This window comes from Panulirus ornatus, chromosome 73 (genome assembly GCF_036320965.1).
Source record: "Panulirus ornatus isolate Po-2019 chromosome 73, ASM3632096v1, whole genome shotgun sequence".
Taxonomy (NCBI): domain Eukaryota; kingdom Metazoa; phylum Arthropoda; class Malacostraca; order Decapoda; family Palinuridae; genus Panulirus; species Panulirus ornatus.
This window is the reverse complement of record NC_092296.1, coordinates 11,237,125-11,253,842: the sequence shown is the minus strand read 5'-3', so window position 1 is coordinate 11,253,842 and position 16,718 is coordinate 11,237,125. Positions and strand designations below refer to the sequence as shown.

The 16,718-nt window shown below is 40.6% G+C and overlaps 1 protein-coding gene across 2 annotated transcripts in view; it reads left to right on the top strand.

The window, feature by feature from the left end:
* The window catches only part of LOC139748282 (dnaJ homolog subfamily C member 25 homolog), a 191,819-nt gene extending 188,426 nt beyond the window's left edge, over positions 1-3,393 (top strand). The window contains exon 5 of one of the 2 annotated variants that reach the window (XR_011712624.1): positions 283-3,393. Coding sequence is in view for 1 of the 2 variants with exons in the window: in XM_071661256.1 (XP_071517357.1) it covers positions 306-339 (34 nt within the window). In the remaining variant the exon portion in view is untranslated. The remainder of the gene's footprint in view (positions 1-282) is intronic. The other variant, XM_071661256.1, reaches the window with a different exon arrangement.
* Positions 3,394-16,718: the final 13,325 nt, after the last annotated feature.

Genomic DNA, 16,718 nt, shown 5'->3' with positions numbered 1-16,718 from the left:
GTCATAGGTTGATGCGGACTGATTAATCTTCAGTATCCCACCAAATGTATGTCACCCTGATCTACTTATCATGCTTCATAGACAGCCTTTGTTATTGGAGATTACCTCTTTTGACTTCCGGTGTAGAATTAGAAGTGTAAACAGTATTCTTCCAAAAGTAACAGATATTATTAAAAAGTTTGCTCTTAACGTAAGTTCACCTCAGGGATTTTTTTTGAGAGATTATCAGGTTGTAATCAGTTCTCATATTTAATGCGATACCTGTGTAGTGTTACTTACCAGGTCTTTTGTGTTAACATTTGCAGAACTTGGATGAAAAAACCAAAGAGGATTACTTAGGAAAGGAACTTTGGATGAAAGAAAACTTTAACGAATGGAAAACAGAACGAGATAAAGAGATGAAGATCAAGATGGCACAGTCTGGTCGTTACAAGTCATACCGCCGTTACATGAAGGCTAATGGACCTGGCCGTATGTACTTTGACGACTCCTAAATTTGAGGTGCAATGGTTTATTGTGTAATTATTGATAGCTTTAATGTTAGTAGTAATGACAAGGACCTATATATATGAAGCCTTCTGTGTGGCTTTTATGATGTATTTCAGCTGTGTTGTGTATTCATGCAATAGGTTCAGAACAGTAGATCAAAATACTGAATTGCCATTACTTGATTCTGCTTGCATGTGATTTGAGTGAAAGTCACCCGCGGTGAGATTTTATCTTTGTCAGTGGATAAAAAGGGATGCAATCATTTCCTCACTACTGATTGTAGTGCAGCTTTGAAGCTGCAGGAACCCCATAAAAGGGATACTGGTGTATATGATATATAATATGCATCATGTGGCATCTGCCTGTAATGATGAGGTTGTTTCATACTTAAACCGTATACAAAGACAACTGTGAAAAGGTTTGAGCTTAGCAGGAATAATAAGCTTTATAATGTGTATCAGAAGTCAAGCATAGGATGTTGCTTATCACTTATGTTGTGTTTTTAAAGACACATGGTTTGGTAGTTGTGACAGTATAATTATGATTATTGCCAAGCATACACCTGTCAGTCTCCTGTAACTGTGCCTTGGGCCCAGGTCACATGGCATTTGTGTTCAGCAATGCTGTGAGTGCCATATGTACACCTTTAATATTTCAAAATGATGGTTTTATCGGTTTGTTTTTCCTTATTAGTTTGGTTTACTTTTATTCTGGCAGTAACTGTTGATTGTGTGAATTAGAAAAACAATAAAAGGAAAACATGATCAGCTTGCATAATGGGATATTCTTTCATAATTTTACGAATGTGGTTATTTACTTTGGAAAATTGCCGTAACATGAACTTAGTGTATTAATCTTACTAAACAGTCACAGACATTGGAAGGTAATACTTCTTTTTAGTATCTTATTTCCAGTGAATTTAGTGTCTTAGAGGGCTAACTGTGTACTATGAATTATTATTGATTATCTCTCTTAGCCCTTTCGTTGTGCAAGATTTCTGTTTTATGTATTTCTCAGTGAAAAAAAATTACCCTCCGCCCCCTACAAAATATTTCTACATTGTATGTTATTGAAGAAAATACCAAAGAAATTGGTAAACTTTCCTTTATAGTTAGCAAGCTTCTGCATGACATGATTATTGTGTGGGCATTTGCAAATCAAGGATCTGCCGTTTTGATACCTGCTTCTTTCCCTACACGTCGAAGCTTTTAAACTTTGTACCTTCTCATGTCTTTCCCAATAACTATGACCTGGCATATTTCAAAAGACAAGTCTTTCACTTTCTTAAAAATTCGTAAATACTCTCCCTTGTCATTTCTTTTTCCATTTCATAATTCTCTCTATATTTCAATGAAGGGGCCCCTGCCTTGATGTGGATTTTTGTCCTTGACTGGAGCCTTCAACATAAAAGAAAAAAGAAATTGTGGGAGAATGTTAGATTGATGGGGGCTGGCCCTGTCTGGCAGCATAGATCCTCAATATTTATGTATGTGGTGATTATGTTTTTTCAGGTGTGATTTCATTCTACATCTAAACATATTACAGTGGTTTTTTCCATGTGTGTTTAGCTTATGCATCATTTACATATTTCATATGTTTGTGTATCTTATGCATTTTTACATATATATATAGAGTTATATGCATTGAATACTTACTTGATATTTATACAGACAGAACTAAAAATTCATGTACATATATACATTGTTTGATATATTTTATATGAATTTACATATTATTTAAATAGACAGAACCAGATTTTTATAGAATTATATGAGCAATATTATTGCAAAATTGATGACTATATTTACTTTGTAAATTTCACTTCCTGTCAAGATGACAGAGTTGCACTTTCTTTGATGATTTATGGATGACTGTGATGCTTAATATTCTTTCCAGCAACGTTGTTAGGTTACTAGTGATATCTATGGACAAGATGTGGAATCATGGATCAGTTGGGAATTAAAATCAGGGCATAAAGGTTTAAAGCCACAATCAAGGCATGGTACACTGAACTACATTGAGCCACAAAAGTGGAGTGGTGCAGTGAAAGGGTTAATTGTAAAAGTTCTTCCACAGTGAAAGGGTTCATTGTAAAAGTTCTTCCATCAACACCAGCAGATCTGCTAATTTGATTTTTTGTTGCGTTAAATATGAAGAGCTCTTTGGGAGTAGCATTTGGAATCTTGTACAGCATTCTCAGAGAACTTCCACACAGTGAGTAAGCATTTTGCTCAACCCCTGTTACTCCCTAATGCCATATCTGTCTTGTGTCTGCTTAGAGTACAGGGGGTCCCTGACATATGAGCATCTGTAATTATGAACAAGTTAAAGAAATACTTAATTCGTAGTCTGACATATGATTGATTGATTACATTCATGAACAGCAGTACTACTTAAATGTGCATCCTTCTTTTAGAATGTTCCAGAATACAATATTTAATACATTATTACAGACAGTTATTGACATTTGCTGTTGATTTATGTAGGTTATAATTTTCAGATGTACGAACAGTTCAATTTATAAATGGTCCAGGAACATAAACCATTTGTAAGTCAGGGACCCCCTTTATGGATTTTCTTTATTAGGTAGTGTTTTCATTAGGAAGATATATTTTTGTAATTTCACATTAGTGATAAATGAATATATTTATGTTCTACATATTTGGTATTATTCAGTAAGTTGCTAATACTGAAGAGTATCAAATTTTAGTTTAGTCAAAACTAAGATGTTATTATTGGTATTTGGTGGTCTTTTTTTGGTTGGACATTATAAAAGCTACAGGAAAGTGACCTTATTTTATGAGCATTTGAAGTTCAGATTTTGATAAATGGATAATACTGTGTTGTATTTTGTAGCCTCTCCCTTTCTTAGTATGTAAATGAAATATAATGGAATGTTATTGTTATATTTTTATGATACTCTTTTATGATTTTGCAAAACGTCATGATGAATCATTACCATAACAGACATTTGCATGTGCTCAGACAGCTGCTCATTACTGAAGTGTCTGTATATCATTATTCAGATTCAACAATTCAAGGACATTGGAAGCATATGCATTAACCTCCTATGATTTTCCTAAATGAGTAAGTTTCCATATGTTTCAAGTAGGTAATAGAATCCTCTACAAATTTTTAAGTAAACAATAGACCTCAAGTACTCTGTTTTGATAAAAGTCGACACATTCCTCAATATTAGCCTAAGAACTGGTAGTTCATGTGTAACATCAGCAGCGTTGACCATTTTCACCATAAGAAGGTTTAGTCCAGAAAATTATGAAAGAAATGGAGACAGAAGGCATGAAGACATTTGCTTCATCTGTGGTCTCTTTAAACAACTTGATATCCAACTCTGAAGTATGATTGAATATTTGAGTAACAGTCTGAATATAGGAAGTAGCTTATAGATATGTAATATGATTAACATAGTAAAGAAAGTTCGAAGATGTATTTAAGAAATGTTTAGATGAGATTTGAGTCATACCTATGAGTGGTATAGGGCAATACCAGTGAACTGTGGCTGAATATAACTTCTAACTAGGGTACATTTTGTTGTAGTTGCGTATGGTAACTCCAGTGTTTCAGTTTTCTACAACTAAAGGTATTATGTACTGTAGCTTCAGTATAGTCCCTTTAATGGCAGACAAAATTACCTAATTCAGAACTATAGCAAGAGCCGCCTCATCATATATAGCTACCACTTCGTAAAAGAAACCAACTTATATTATATTATACTTCATTTAGAATCTTTAGAGAAGAGCTGTGGTACTGAGGAATCTTCTTTTGTTGTGACCATCTTGTGACTATATTTAATGTTTTTGGTAAGTGTTTGCTATTCATTGCTTATAATTAAACAAAATGGATTTCATTTACTTTTGCTTCTGACACTTGGGCGTTCCCTGATTTTTAGTATTACAAAGAAGTCAGATTAGAAGAGCATTATAGATGATATGTATAAATATTGTTTTCCATAGGGAAATAAGTTCAAAACCTAAATTGTACTAATTTTCCCTTATTTGCACAAGTCATATATAATGAGAGCAAACTGGTTGGGAAGTGTCTTCACAAAATTGCAGATTTACCCTTGGTAAAAAAGTATTAGTGAGAGTATGTGTTAACATTATGACACATGGTCCAATGGATACTGAGAAATTTACATCAGACCTGCTACACATATGTAGCCCTGATGTCAAGAGGGTGTCCTATCGGCTACTAGTGACATCCTGCCAATATTTGGAAAATGTTATATGTTTATGTGAATAACACATAATGTTATATATGCACCGAGACTGTTGTCTGTATCACCTGTTTTGGCATATTACATAATCCACTGTGCTGCTGTGTCTTGATGAACAGTAAGTTGCATGCAATATCACAAACACTGTATCCATCATTATCGAGGGTTATGATAGCCCCACTTGTTGCTTGTGAGGTTTTCATCGTGACTGGCATGACCATGGCAATGGTGGCTGACAATGACTATGTTTGCTGAAATGCCACAGTATGGCATGTTTCTTGAGTGGAATAATGAAATTATGAACATGGAGAGAATGAGTGAGGAAAGATTGACCAAGAGGATATATGTGTCGGAGGTGGAGGGAACGAGGAGAAGTGGGAGACCAAATTGGAGGTGGAAAGATGGAGTGAAAAAGATTTTGTGTGATCGGAGCCTGAACATGCAGGAGGGTGAAAGGAGGGCAAGGAATAGAGTGAATTGGATCGATGTGGTATACCGGGGTTGAAGTGCTGTCAGTGGATTGAATCAGGGCATGTGAAGCGTCTGGGGTAAACCATGGAAAGCTGTGTAGGTATGTATAATTGTGTGTGTGGACGTATGTATATACATGTGTATGGGGGTGGGTTGGGCCATTTCTTTCGTCTGTTTCCTTGCGCCACCTCGCACACGCGGGAGACAGCAAAAAAAAAAAAAATTATATATATATATATATATATATATATATATATATATATATATATATATATATATATATATATATATATATTTTTTTTTTCTTTTTCTTTCAAACTATTCACCATTTCCTGCATTAGCAAGGTAGCGTTAAGAACAGAGGACTGGGCCTCTAAGGGAATATCCTCACCTGGCCCCCTTCTCTGTTCCTTCTTTTGGAAAATTAAAAAAAAAACAAGCTCCCCGCTCCCTCCCCTTTTAGTCATCTCCCCTTTTAGTCGCCTTCAACGACACGCAGGGAATATGTGGGAAGTATTCTTTCTCCCCTATCCCCAGGGATAATATATATATATATATTTTTTTTTTTTTTTTTTTTTTTTTTTTTTTTATACTTTGTCGCTGTCTCCCGCGTTTGCGAGGTAGCGCAAGGAAACAGACGAAAGAAATGGCCCAACCCCCCCCCCCCATACACATGTACATACACACGTCCACACACGCAAATATACATACCTACACAGCTTTCCATGGTTTACCCCAGACGCTTCACATGCCTTGCTTCAATCCACTGACAGCACGTCAACCCCTGTATACCACATGACTCCAATTCACTCTATTTCTTGCCCTCCTTTCACCCTCCTGCATGTTCAGGCCCCGATCACACAAAATCTTTTTCACTCCATCTTTCCACCTCCAATTTGGTCTCCCTCTTCTCCTCGTTCCCTCCACCTCCGACACATATATCCTCTTGGTCAATCTCTCCTCACTCATTCTCTCCATGTGCCCAAACCATTTCAAAACACCCTCTTCTGCTCTCTCAACCACGCTCTTTTTATTTCCACACATCTCTCTTACCCTTACGTTACTTACTTATATATATAATATATATATAATATAATATATAATAAAAAAAAAAATATATATTTTATTTATATTTATTTATTTTGCTTTGTCGCTGTCTCCCGCGTTTGCGAGGTAGCGCAAGGAAACAGATGAAATAAATGGCCCAACCCATCCCCATACACATGTATATACATACACGTCCACACACGCAAATATACATACCTATACATCTCAATGTACACATATATATACACACACAGACACATACATATATACCCATGCACACAATTCACACTGTCTGCCTTTATTCATTCCCATCGCCACCTCGCCACACATGGAATACCATCCCCCTCCCCCCTCATGTGTGTGAGGTAGCCCTAGGAAAAGACAACAAAGGCCCCATTCGTTCACACTCAGTCTCTAGCTGTCATGCAATAATGCACCAAAACCACAGCTCCCTTTCCACATCCAGGCCCCACACAACTTTCCATGGTTTACCCCAGACGCTTCACATGCCCTGATTCAATCCACTGACAGCACGTCAACCGCGGTATACCACATCGATCCAATTCACTCTATTCCTTGCCCGCCTTTCACTCTCCTGCATGTTCAGGCCCCGATCACTCAAAATCTTTTTCACTCCATCTTACCACCTCCAATTTGGTCTCCCACTTCTCCTCGTTCCCTCCACCTCGACACGTATATCCTCTTGGTCAATCTTTCCTCACTCATTCTCTCCATGTGCCCAAACCATTTCAAAACACCCTCTTCTCCTCTCTCAACCACGCTCTTTTTATTTCCACACATCTCTCTTACCCTTACATTACTTACTCGATCAAACCACCTCACACCATACACTGTCCTCAAACATCTTATTTCCAGCACATCCACCCTCCTGCGCACAACTCTATCCATAGCCCACGCCTCGCAACCATACAACATTGTTGGAACCACTATTCCTTCAAACATACCCATTTTTGCTTTCCGAGATAATGTTCTCGACTTCCACACATTCTTCAAGGCTCCCAGGATTTTCGCCCCCTCCCCCACCCTATGATTCACTTCCGCTTCCATGGTTCCATCCGCTGCCAGATCCACTCCCAGATATCTAAAACACTTTACTTCCTCCAGTTTTTCTCCATTCAAACTTACCTCCCAATTGACTTGACCCTCAACCCTAGTGTACCTAATAACCTTGCTCTTATTCACATTCACTCTTAACTTTCTTCTTTCACACACTTTACCAAACTCAGTCACCAGCTTCTACAGTTTCTCACATGAATCAGCCACCAGCGCTGTATCATCAGCGAACAACAACTGACTCACTTCCCAAGCTCTCTCATCCCCAACAGACTTCATACTTGCCCCTCTTTCCAAAACTCTTGCATTCACCTCCCTAACAACCCCATCCATAAACAAATTAAACAACCATGGAGACATCACACACCCCTGCCGCAAACCTACATTCACTGAGAACCAATCACTCTCCTCTCTTCCTACACGTACACATGCCTTACATCCTCGATAAAAACTTTTCACTGCTTCTAACAACTTGCCTCCCACACCATATATTCTTAATACCTTGCACAGAGCATCTCTATCAACTCTATCATATGCCTTCTCCAGATCCATAAATGCTACATACAAATCCATTTGCTTTTCTAAGTATTTCTCACATACATTCTTCAAAGCAAACACCTGATCCACACATCCTCTACCACTTCTGAAACCACACTGCTCTTCCCCAATCTGAGGCTCTGTACATGCCTTCACCCTCTCAATCAATACCCTCCCATATAATTTACCAGGAATACTCAACAAACTTATACCTCTGTAATTTGAGCACTCACTCTTATCCCCTTTGCCTTTGTACAATGGCACTATGCATGCATTCCGCCAATCCTCAGGCACCTCATTATGAGTCATACATACATTAAATAACCTTACCAACCAGTCAACAATACAGTCACCCCCTTTTTTAATAAATTCCACTGCAATACCATCCAAAGCTGCTGCCTTGCTGTCTTTCATCTTCCGCAAAGCTTTTACTACCTCTTCTCTGTTTACCAAATCATTTTCCCTAACCCTCTCACTTTGCACACCACCTCGACCAAAACACCCTATATCTGCCACTCTGTCATCAAACAAATTCAACAAACCTTCAAAATACTCACTCCATCTCCTTCTCACATCACCACTACTTGTTATCACCTCCCCATTTGCGCCCTTCACTGAAGTTCCCATTTGCTCCCTTGTCTTATGCACTTTATTTACCTCCTTCCAGAACATCTTTTTATTCTCCCTAAAAGTTAATGATACTCTCTCACTCCAACTCTCATTTGCCCTCTTTTTCACCTCTTGCACCTTTCTCTTGACCTCCTGTCTCTTTCTTTTATACACCTCCCACTCAATTGCATTTTTTCCCTGCAAAAATCGTCCAAATGCCTCTCTCTTCTCTTTCACTAATAATCTTACTTCTTCATCCCACCACTCACTACCCTTTCTAATCAACCCACCTCCCACTCTTCTCATGCCACAAGCATCTTTTGCGCAATCCATCACTGATTCCCTAAATACATCCCATTCCTCCCCCACTCCCCTTACTTCCATTGTTCTCACCTTTTTCCATTCTGTACTCAGTCTCTCCTGGTACTTCCTCACACAAGTCTCCTTCCCAAGCTCACTTACTCTCACCACCCTCTTCACCCCAAATCATATATTTTTTTTTTTTTTTTGCTTTGTCGCTGTCTCCCGCGTTTGTGAGGTAGTGCAAGGAAACAGACGAAGAAATGGCCCAACCCACCCCCATACACATGTATATACATACGTCCACACACGCAAAATATACATACCTACACAGCTTTCCATGGTTTACCCCAGACGCTTCACATGCCCTGATTCAATCCACTGACAGCCCGTCAACCCCGGTATACCACATCGCTCCAATTCACTCTATTCCTTGCCCTCCTTTCATCCTCCTGCATGTTCAGGCCCCGATCACACAAAATCTTTTTCACTCCATCTTTCCACCTCCAATTTGGTCTCCCACTTCTCTTCGTTCCCTCCACCTCCGACACATATATCCTCTTGGTCAACCTTTCCTCACTCATTCTCTCCATGTGCCCAAACCATTTCAAAACACCCTCTTCTGCTCTCTCAACCATGCTCTTTTTATTTCCACACATCTCTCTTACCCTTATGTTACTTACTCGATCAAACCACCTCACAGCACACATTGTCCTCAAACATCTCATTTCCAGCACATCCATCCTCCTGCGCACAACTCTATCCATAGCCCACGCCTCGCAACCTTACAACATTGTTGGAACAACTATTCCTTCAAACATACCCATTTTTGCTTTCCGAGATAATGTTCTCGACTTCCACACATTCTTCAAGGCTCCCAGAATTTTCGTCCCCTCCCCCACCCTATGATCCACTTCCGCTTCCATGGTTCCATCCGCTGCCAGATCCACTCCCAGATTCCTAAAACACTTTACTTCCTCCAGTTTTTCTCCATTCAAACTTACCTCCCAATTGACTTGACCCTCAACCCTACTGTACCTAATAACCTTGCTCTTATTCACATTTACTCTTAACTTTCTTCTTTCACACACTTTACCAAACTCAGTCACCAGCTTCTGCAGTTTCTCACATGAATCAGCCACCAGCGCTGTATCATCAGCGAACAAAAACTGACTCACTTCCCAAGCTCTCTCATCCCCAACAGACTTCATACTTGCCCCTCTTTCCAAAACTCTTGCATTCACCTCCCTAACAACCCCATCCATAAACAAATTAAACAACCATGGAGACATCACACACCCCTGCCGCAAACCTACATTCACTGAGAACCAATCACTTTCCTCTCTTCCTACACGTACACATGCCTTACATCCTCGATAAAAACTTTTCACTGCTTCTAACAACTTGTCTCCCACACCATATATTCTTAATACCTTGCACAGAGCATCTCTATCAACTCTTATCATATGCCTTCTCCAGATCCATAAATGCTATATACAAATCCATTTGCTTTTCTAAGTATTTCTCACATACATTCTTCAAAGCAAACACCTGATCCACACATCCTCTACCACTTCTGAAACTACACTGCTCTTCCCCAATCTGATGCTCTGTACATGCCTTCACCCTCTCAATCAATACCCTCCCATATAATTTACCAGGAATACTCAACAAACTTATACCTCTGTAATTTGAGCACTCACTCTTATCCCCTTTGCCTTTGTACAATGGCACTATGTACACATTCCGCCAATCCTCAGGCACCTCACCATGAGTCATACATACATTAAATAACCTTACCAACCAGTCAATAATACAGTCACCCCCTTTTTTAATAAATTCCACTGCAATACCATCCAAACCTGCTGCCTTGCCAGCTTTCATCTTCCACAAAGCTTTTACTACCTCTTCTCTGTTTACCAAATCATATATATATATATATATTTTTTTTTTTTTTTTTTTTTATACTTTGTCGCTGTCTCCCGCGTTTGCGAGGTAGCGCAAGGAAACAGACGAAAGAAATGGCCCAACCCCCCCCCCCCCATACACATGTACATACACACGTCCACACACGCAAATATACATACCTACACAGCTTTCCATGGTTTACCCCAGACGCTTCACATGCCTTGATTCACTCCACTGACAGCACGTCAACCCCTGTATACCACATCGCTCCAATTCACTCTATTCCTTGCCCTCCTTTCACCCTCCTGCATGTTCAGGCCCCGATCACACAAAATCTTTTTCACTCCATCTTTCCACCTCCAATTTGGTCTCCCTCTTCTCCTCGTTCCCTCCACCTCCGACACATATATCCTCTTGGTCAATCTTTCCTCACTCATTCTCTCCATGTGCCCAAACCATTTCAAAACACCCTCTTCTGCTCTCTCAACCACGCTCTTGTTATTTCCACACATCTCTCTTACCCTTACGTTACTTACTCGATCAAACCACCTCATACAACACATTGTCCTCAAACATCTCATTTCCAGCACATCCATCCTCCTGTGCACAACTCTATCCATAGCCCACGCCTCGCAACCATACAACATTGTTGGAACCACTATTCCTTCAAACATACCCATTTTTGCTTTCCGAGATAATGTTCTCGACTTCCACACATTTTTCAAGGCTCCCAAAATTTTCGCCCCCTCCCCCACCCTATGATCCACTTCCGCTTCCATGGTTCCATCCGCTGACAGATCCACTCCCAGATATCTAAAACACTTCACTTCCTCCAGTTTTTCTCCATTCAAACTCACCTCCCAATTGACTTGACCCTCAACCCTACCGTACCTAATAACCTTGCTCTTATTCACATTTACTCTTAACTTTCTTCTTCCACACACTTTACCAAACTCAGTCACCAGCTTCTGCAGTTTCTCACATGAATCAGCCACCAGCGCTGTATCATCAGCGAACAACAACTGACTCACTTCCCAAGCTCTCTCATCCCCAACAGACTTCATACTTGCTCCTCTTTCCAGGACTCTTGCATTTACCTCCCTAACAACCCCATCCATAAACAAATTAAACAACCATGGAGACATCACACACCCCTGCCGCAAACCTACATTCACCGAGAACCAATCACTTTCCTCTCTTCCTACACGTACACATGCCTTACATCCTCGATAAAAACTTTTCACTGCTTCTAACAACTTGCCTCCCACACCATATATTCTTAATACCTTCCACAGAGCATCTCTATCAACTCTATCATATGCCTTCTCCAGATCCATAAATGCTACATACAAATCCATTTGCTTTTCTAAGTATTTCTCACATACATTCTTCAAAGCAAACACCTGATCCACACATCCTCTACCACTTCTGAAACCACACTGCTCTTCCCCAATCTGATGCTCTGTACATGCCTTCACCCTCTCAATCAATACCCTCCCATATAATTTACCAGGAATACTCAACAAACTTATACCTCTGTAATTTGAGCACTCACTCTTATCCCCTTTGCCTTTGTACAATGGCACTATGCACGCATTCCGCCAATCCTCAGGCACCTCACCATGAGTCATACATACATTAAATAACCTTACCAACCAGTCAACAATACAGTCACCCCCTTTTTTAATAAATTCCACTGCAATACCATCCAAACCTGCTGCCTTGCCGGCTTTCATCTTCCGCAAAGCTTTTACTACCTCTTCTCTGTTTACCAAATCATTTTCCCTAACCCTCTCACTTTGCACACCACCTCGACCAAAACACCCTATATCTGCCACTCTGTCATCAGACACATTCAACAAACCTTCAAAATACTAATTCCATCTCCTTCTCACATCACCACTACTTGTTATCACCTCCCCATTTACGCCCTTCACTGAAGTTCCCATTTGCTCCCTTGTCTTACGCACCCTATTTACCTCCTTCCAGAACATCTTTTTATTCTCCCTAAAATTTACTGATACTCTCTCACTCCAACTCTCATTTGCCCTCTTTTTCACCTCTTGCACCTTTCTCTTGACCTCCTGTCTCTTTCTTTTATACTTCTCCCACTCAATTGCATTTTTTCCCTGCAAAAATCGTCCAAATGCCTCTCTCTTCTCTTTCACTAATACTCTTACTTCTTCATCCCACCACTCACTACCCTTTCTAAACAGCCCACCTCCCACTCTTCTCATGCCACAAGCATCTTTTGCGCAATCCATCACTGATTCCCTAAATACATCCCATTCCTCCCCCACTCCCCTTACTTCCATTGTTCTCACCTTTTTCCATTCTTTTTTTCATACTATTCGCCATTTCCCGCCTCAGCGAGGTAGCGTTAAGAACAGAGGACTGGGCCTCTGAGGAAACATCCTCACCCGGCCCCCTTCTCTGTTCCTTCCTTTGGAAAATTGAAAAAAAATGAGAGGGGAAGATTTCCAGCCCCCCGCTCCCTTCCCTTTTAGTCGCCTTCTACGACACGCAGGGAATACGTGGGAAGTATTCTTTCTCCCCTATCCCCAGGGATAATAAATATATATATATATATATATATATATATATATATATATATATATATATATATATATATATATATATATATATATATGGTTATTTAATGTATGTATGACTCATGGTGAGGTGCCTGAGGATTGGCAGAATGCGTGCATGGTGCCATTGTACAAAGGCAAAGGGGATAAGAGTGAGTGCTCAAATTACAGAGGTATAAGTTTGTTGAGTATTCCTGGTAAATTATATGGGAGGGTATTGATTGAGAGGGTGAAGGCATGTACAGAGCATCAGATTGGGGAAGAGCAGTGTGGTTTCAGAAGTGGTAGAGGATGTGTGGATTAGGTGTTTGCTTTGAAGAATATATGTGAGAAATACTTAGAAAAGCAAATGGATTTGTATGTAGCATTTATGGATCTGGAGAAGACATATGATAGAGTTGATAGAGATGCTCTGTGGAAGGTATTAAGAATATATGGTGTGGGAGGAAAGTTGTTTGAAGCAGTGAAAAGTTTTTATCGAGGATGTAAGGCATGTGTACGTGTAGGAAGAGAGGAAAGTGATTGGTTCTCAGTGAATGTAGGTTTGCGGCAGGGGTGTGTGATGTCTCCATGGTTGTTTAATTTGTTTATGGATGGGGTTGTTAGGGAGGTAAATGCAAGAGTTTTGGAAAGAGGGGCAAGTATGAAGTCTGTTGGGGATGAGAGAGCTTGGGAAGTGAGTCAGTTGTTGTTCGCTGATGATACAGCGCTGGTGGCTGATTCATGTGAGAAACTGCAGAAGCTGGTGACTGAGTTTGGTAAAGTGTGTGGAAGAAGAAAGTTAAGAGTAAATGTGAATAAGAGTAAGGTTATTAGGTACAGTAGGGTTGAGGGTCAAGTCAATTGGGAGGTGAGTTTGAATGGAGAAAAACTGGAGGAAGTGAAGTGTTTTAGATATCTGGGAGTGGATCTCGCAGCGGATGGAACCATGGAAGCGGAAGTGGATCATAGGGTGGGGGAGGGGGCGAAAATTCTGGGGGCCTTGAAGAATGTGTGGAAGTCGAGAACATTATCTCAGAAAGCAAAAATGGGTATGTTTGAAGGAATAGTGGTTCCAACAATGTTGTATGGTTGCGAGGCGTGGGCTATGGATAGAGTTGTGCGCAGGAGGATGGATGTGCTGGAAATGAGATGTTTGAGGACAATGTGTAGTGTGAGGTGGTTTGATCGAGTGAGTAACGTAAGGGTAAGAGAGATGTGTGGAAATAAAAAGAGCGTGGTTGAGAGAGCAGAAGAGGGTGTTTTGAAGTGGTTTGGGCACATGGAGAGAATGAGTGAGGAAAGATTGACCAAGAGGATATATGTGTCGGAGGTGGAGGGAACGAGGAGAAGAGGGAGACCAAATTGGAGGTGGAAAGATGGAGTGAAAAAGATTTTGTGTGATCGGGGCCTGAACATGCAGGAGGGTGAAAGGAGGGCAAGGAATAGAGTGAATTGGAACGATGTGGTATACCGGGGTTGACGTGCTGTCAGTGGATTGAATCAAGGCATGTGAAGCGTCTGGGGTAAGCCATGGAAAGCTGTGTAGGTATGTATATTTGTGTGCGTGGACGTATGTATATGCATGTGTATTGGGGGGGGATTTGGGCCATTTCTTTCGTCTGTTTCCTTGCGCTACCTCGCAAACGCGGGAGACAGCGACAAAGTATAATAAAAAAAAAAATAATATATCATACAAAGCTGCATTAGCCAGGATCGAACCTGGGACCCCTTGTGCAAGAGGCAGACATGCTAAGCGCTAGGCTAAGGGACTGTATTATAGGAAACAACTATTCGAAATACTAAGTACTCGAATACCCTTCGTCTCACTATGGTGAGCAACGGGGTCTATCGGTTGTTTCCGAACAGAACACATAGCCAGCTGAGAGTGTTTTACCGAACCTGACTGTACAATGCGGAGTTATATGAATACGAATAAAGTGTATATGAACGCGCACCTTCATAGAACATACAAAGCTCCATCAGCCATATATATATATATATATATATATATATTTTTTTTTTTTCTTTTTTCATACTATTCGCCATTTCCCGCGATAGCGAGGTAGCGTTAAGAACAGAGGACTGGGCCTTTGAGGGAATATCCTCACCTGGCCCTCTTCTCTGTTCCTTCTTTTGGAATTTTAAAAAAAAAAACGAGAGGGGAGGATTTCCAGCCCCCCGCTCCCTTCCCTTTTAGTCGCCTTCTATGACACGCAGGGAATACGTGGGAAGTATTCTTTCTTCCCTATCCCCAGGGAATATATATATATATATATATATATATATATATATATATATATATATATATATATATTTTTTTTTTTTTTTCATACGATTCGCCATTTCCCGCGTTTGCGAGGTAGCGTTAAGAACAGAGGACTGGGCCTTAGACGGAAAATCCTCACCTGGCCCCCTTCTCTGTTCCATCTTTTGGAAAAAAAAAAAAAAAAAAAAAAAAAAAAAAAAAAAAAAAAAGAGGGGAGGATTTCCAGCCACCCGCTCCCTTCCCATTTAGTCGCCTTCTACGACACGCAGGGAATACGTGGGAAGTATTCTTTCTCCCCTATCCCCAGGGATATATATATATATATATTTTTTTTTTTTTTTTTTTTTTTTTTAATACTTTGTCGCTGTCTCCCGCGTTTGCGAGGTAGCGCAAGGAAACAGACGAAAGAAATGGCCCAACCCCCCCCCATACACATGTACATACACACGTCCAGACACGCAAATATACATACCTACACAGCTTTCCATGGTTTACCCCAGACGCTTCACATGCCTTGCTTCAATCCACTGACAGCACGTCAACCCCTGTATACCACATGACTCCAATTCACTCTATTTCTTGCCCTCCTTTCACCCTCCTGCATGTTCAGGCCCCGATCACACAAAATCTTTTTCACTCCATCTTTCCACCTCCAATTTGGTCTCCCTCTTCTCCTCGTTCCCTCCACCTCCGACACATATATCCTCTTGGTCAATCTCTCCTCACTCATTCTCTCCATGTGCCCAAACCATTTCAAAACACCCTCTTCTGCTCTCTCGACCACGCTCTTTTTATTTCCACACATCTCTCTTACCCTTACGTTACTTACTCGATCAAACCACCTCACACCACACATTGTCCTCAAACATCTCATTTCCAGCACATCCATCCTCCTGCGCACATCTCTATCCATAGCCCACGCCTCGCAACCATACAGCATTGTTGGAACCACTATTCCCTCAAACATACCCATTTTTGATTTCCGAGATAATGTTCTCGACTTCCACACATTTTTCAAGGCTCCCAAAATTTTCGCCCCCTCCCCCACCCTATGATCCACTTCCGCTTCCATGGTTCCATCCGCTGACAGATCCACTCCCAGATATCTAAAACACTTCACTTCCTCCAGTTTTTCTCCATTCAAACTCACCTCCCAATTGACTTGACCCTCACCCCTACTGTACCTAATAACCTTGCTCTTATTCAC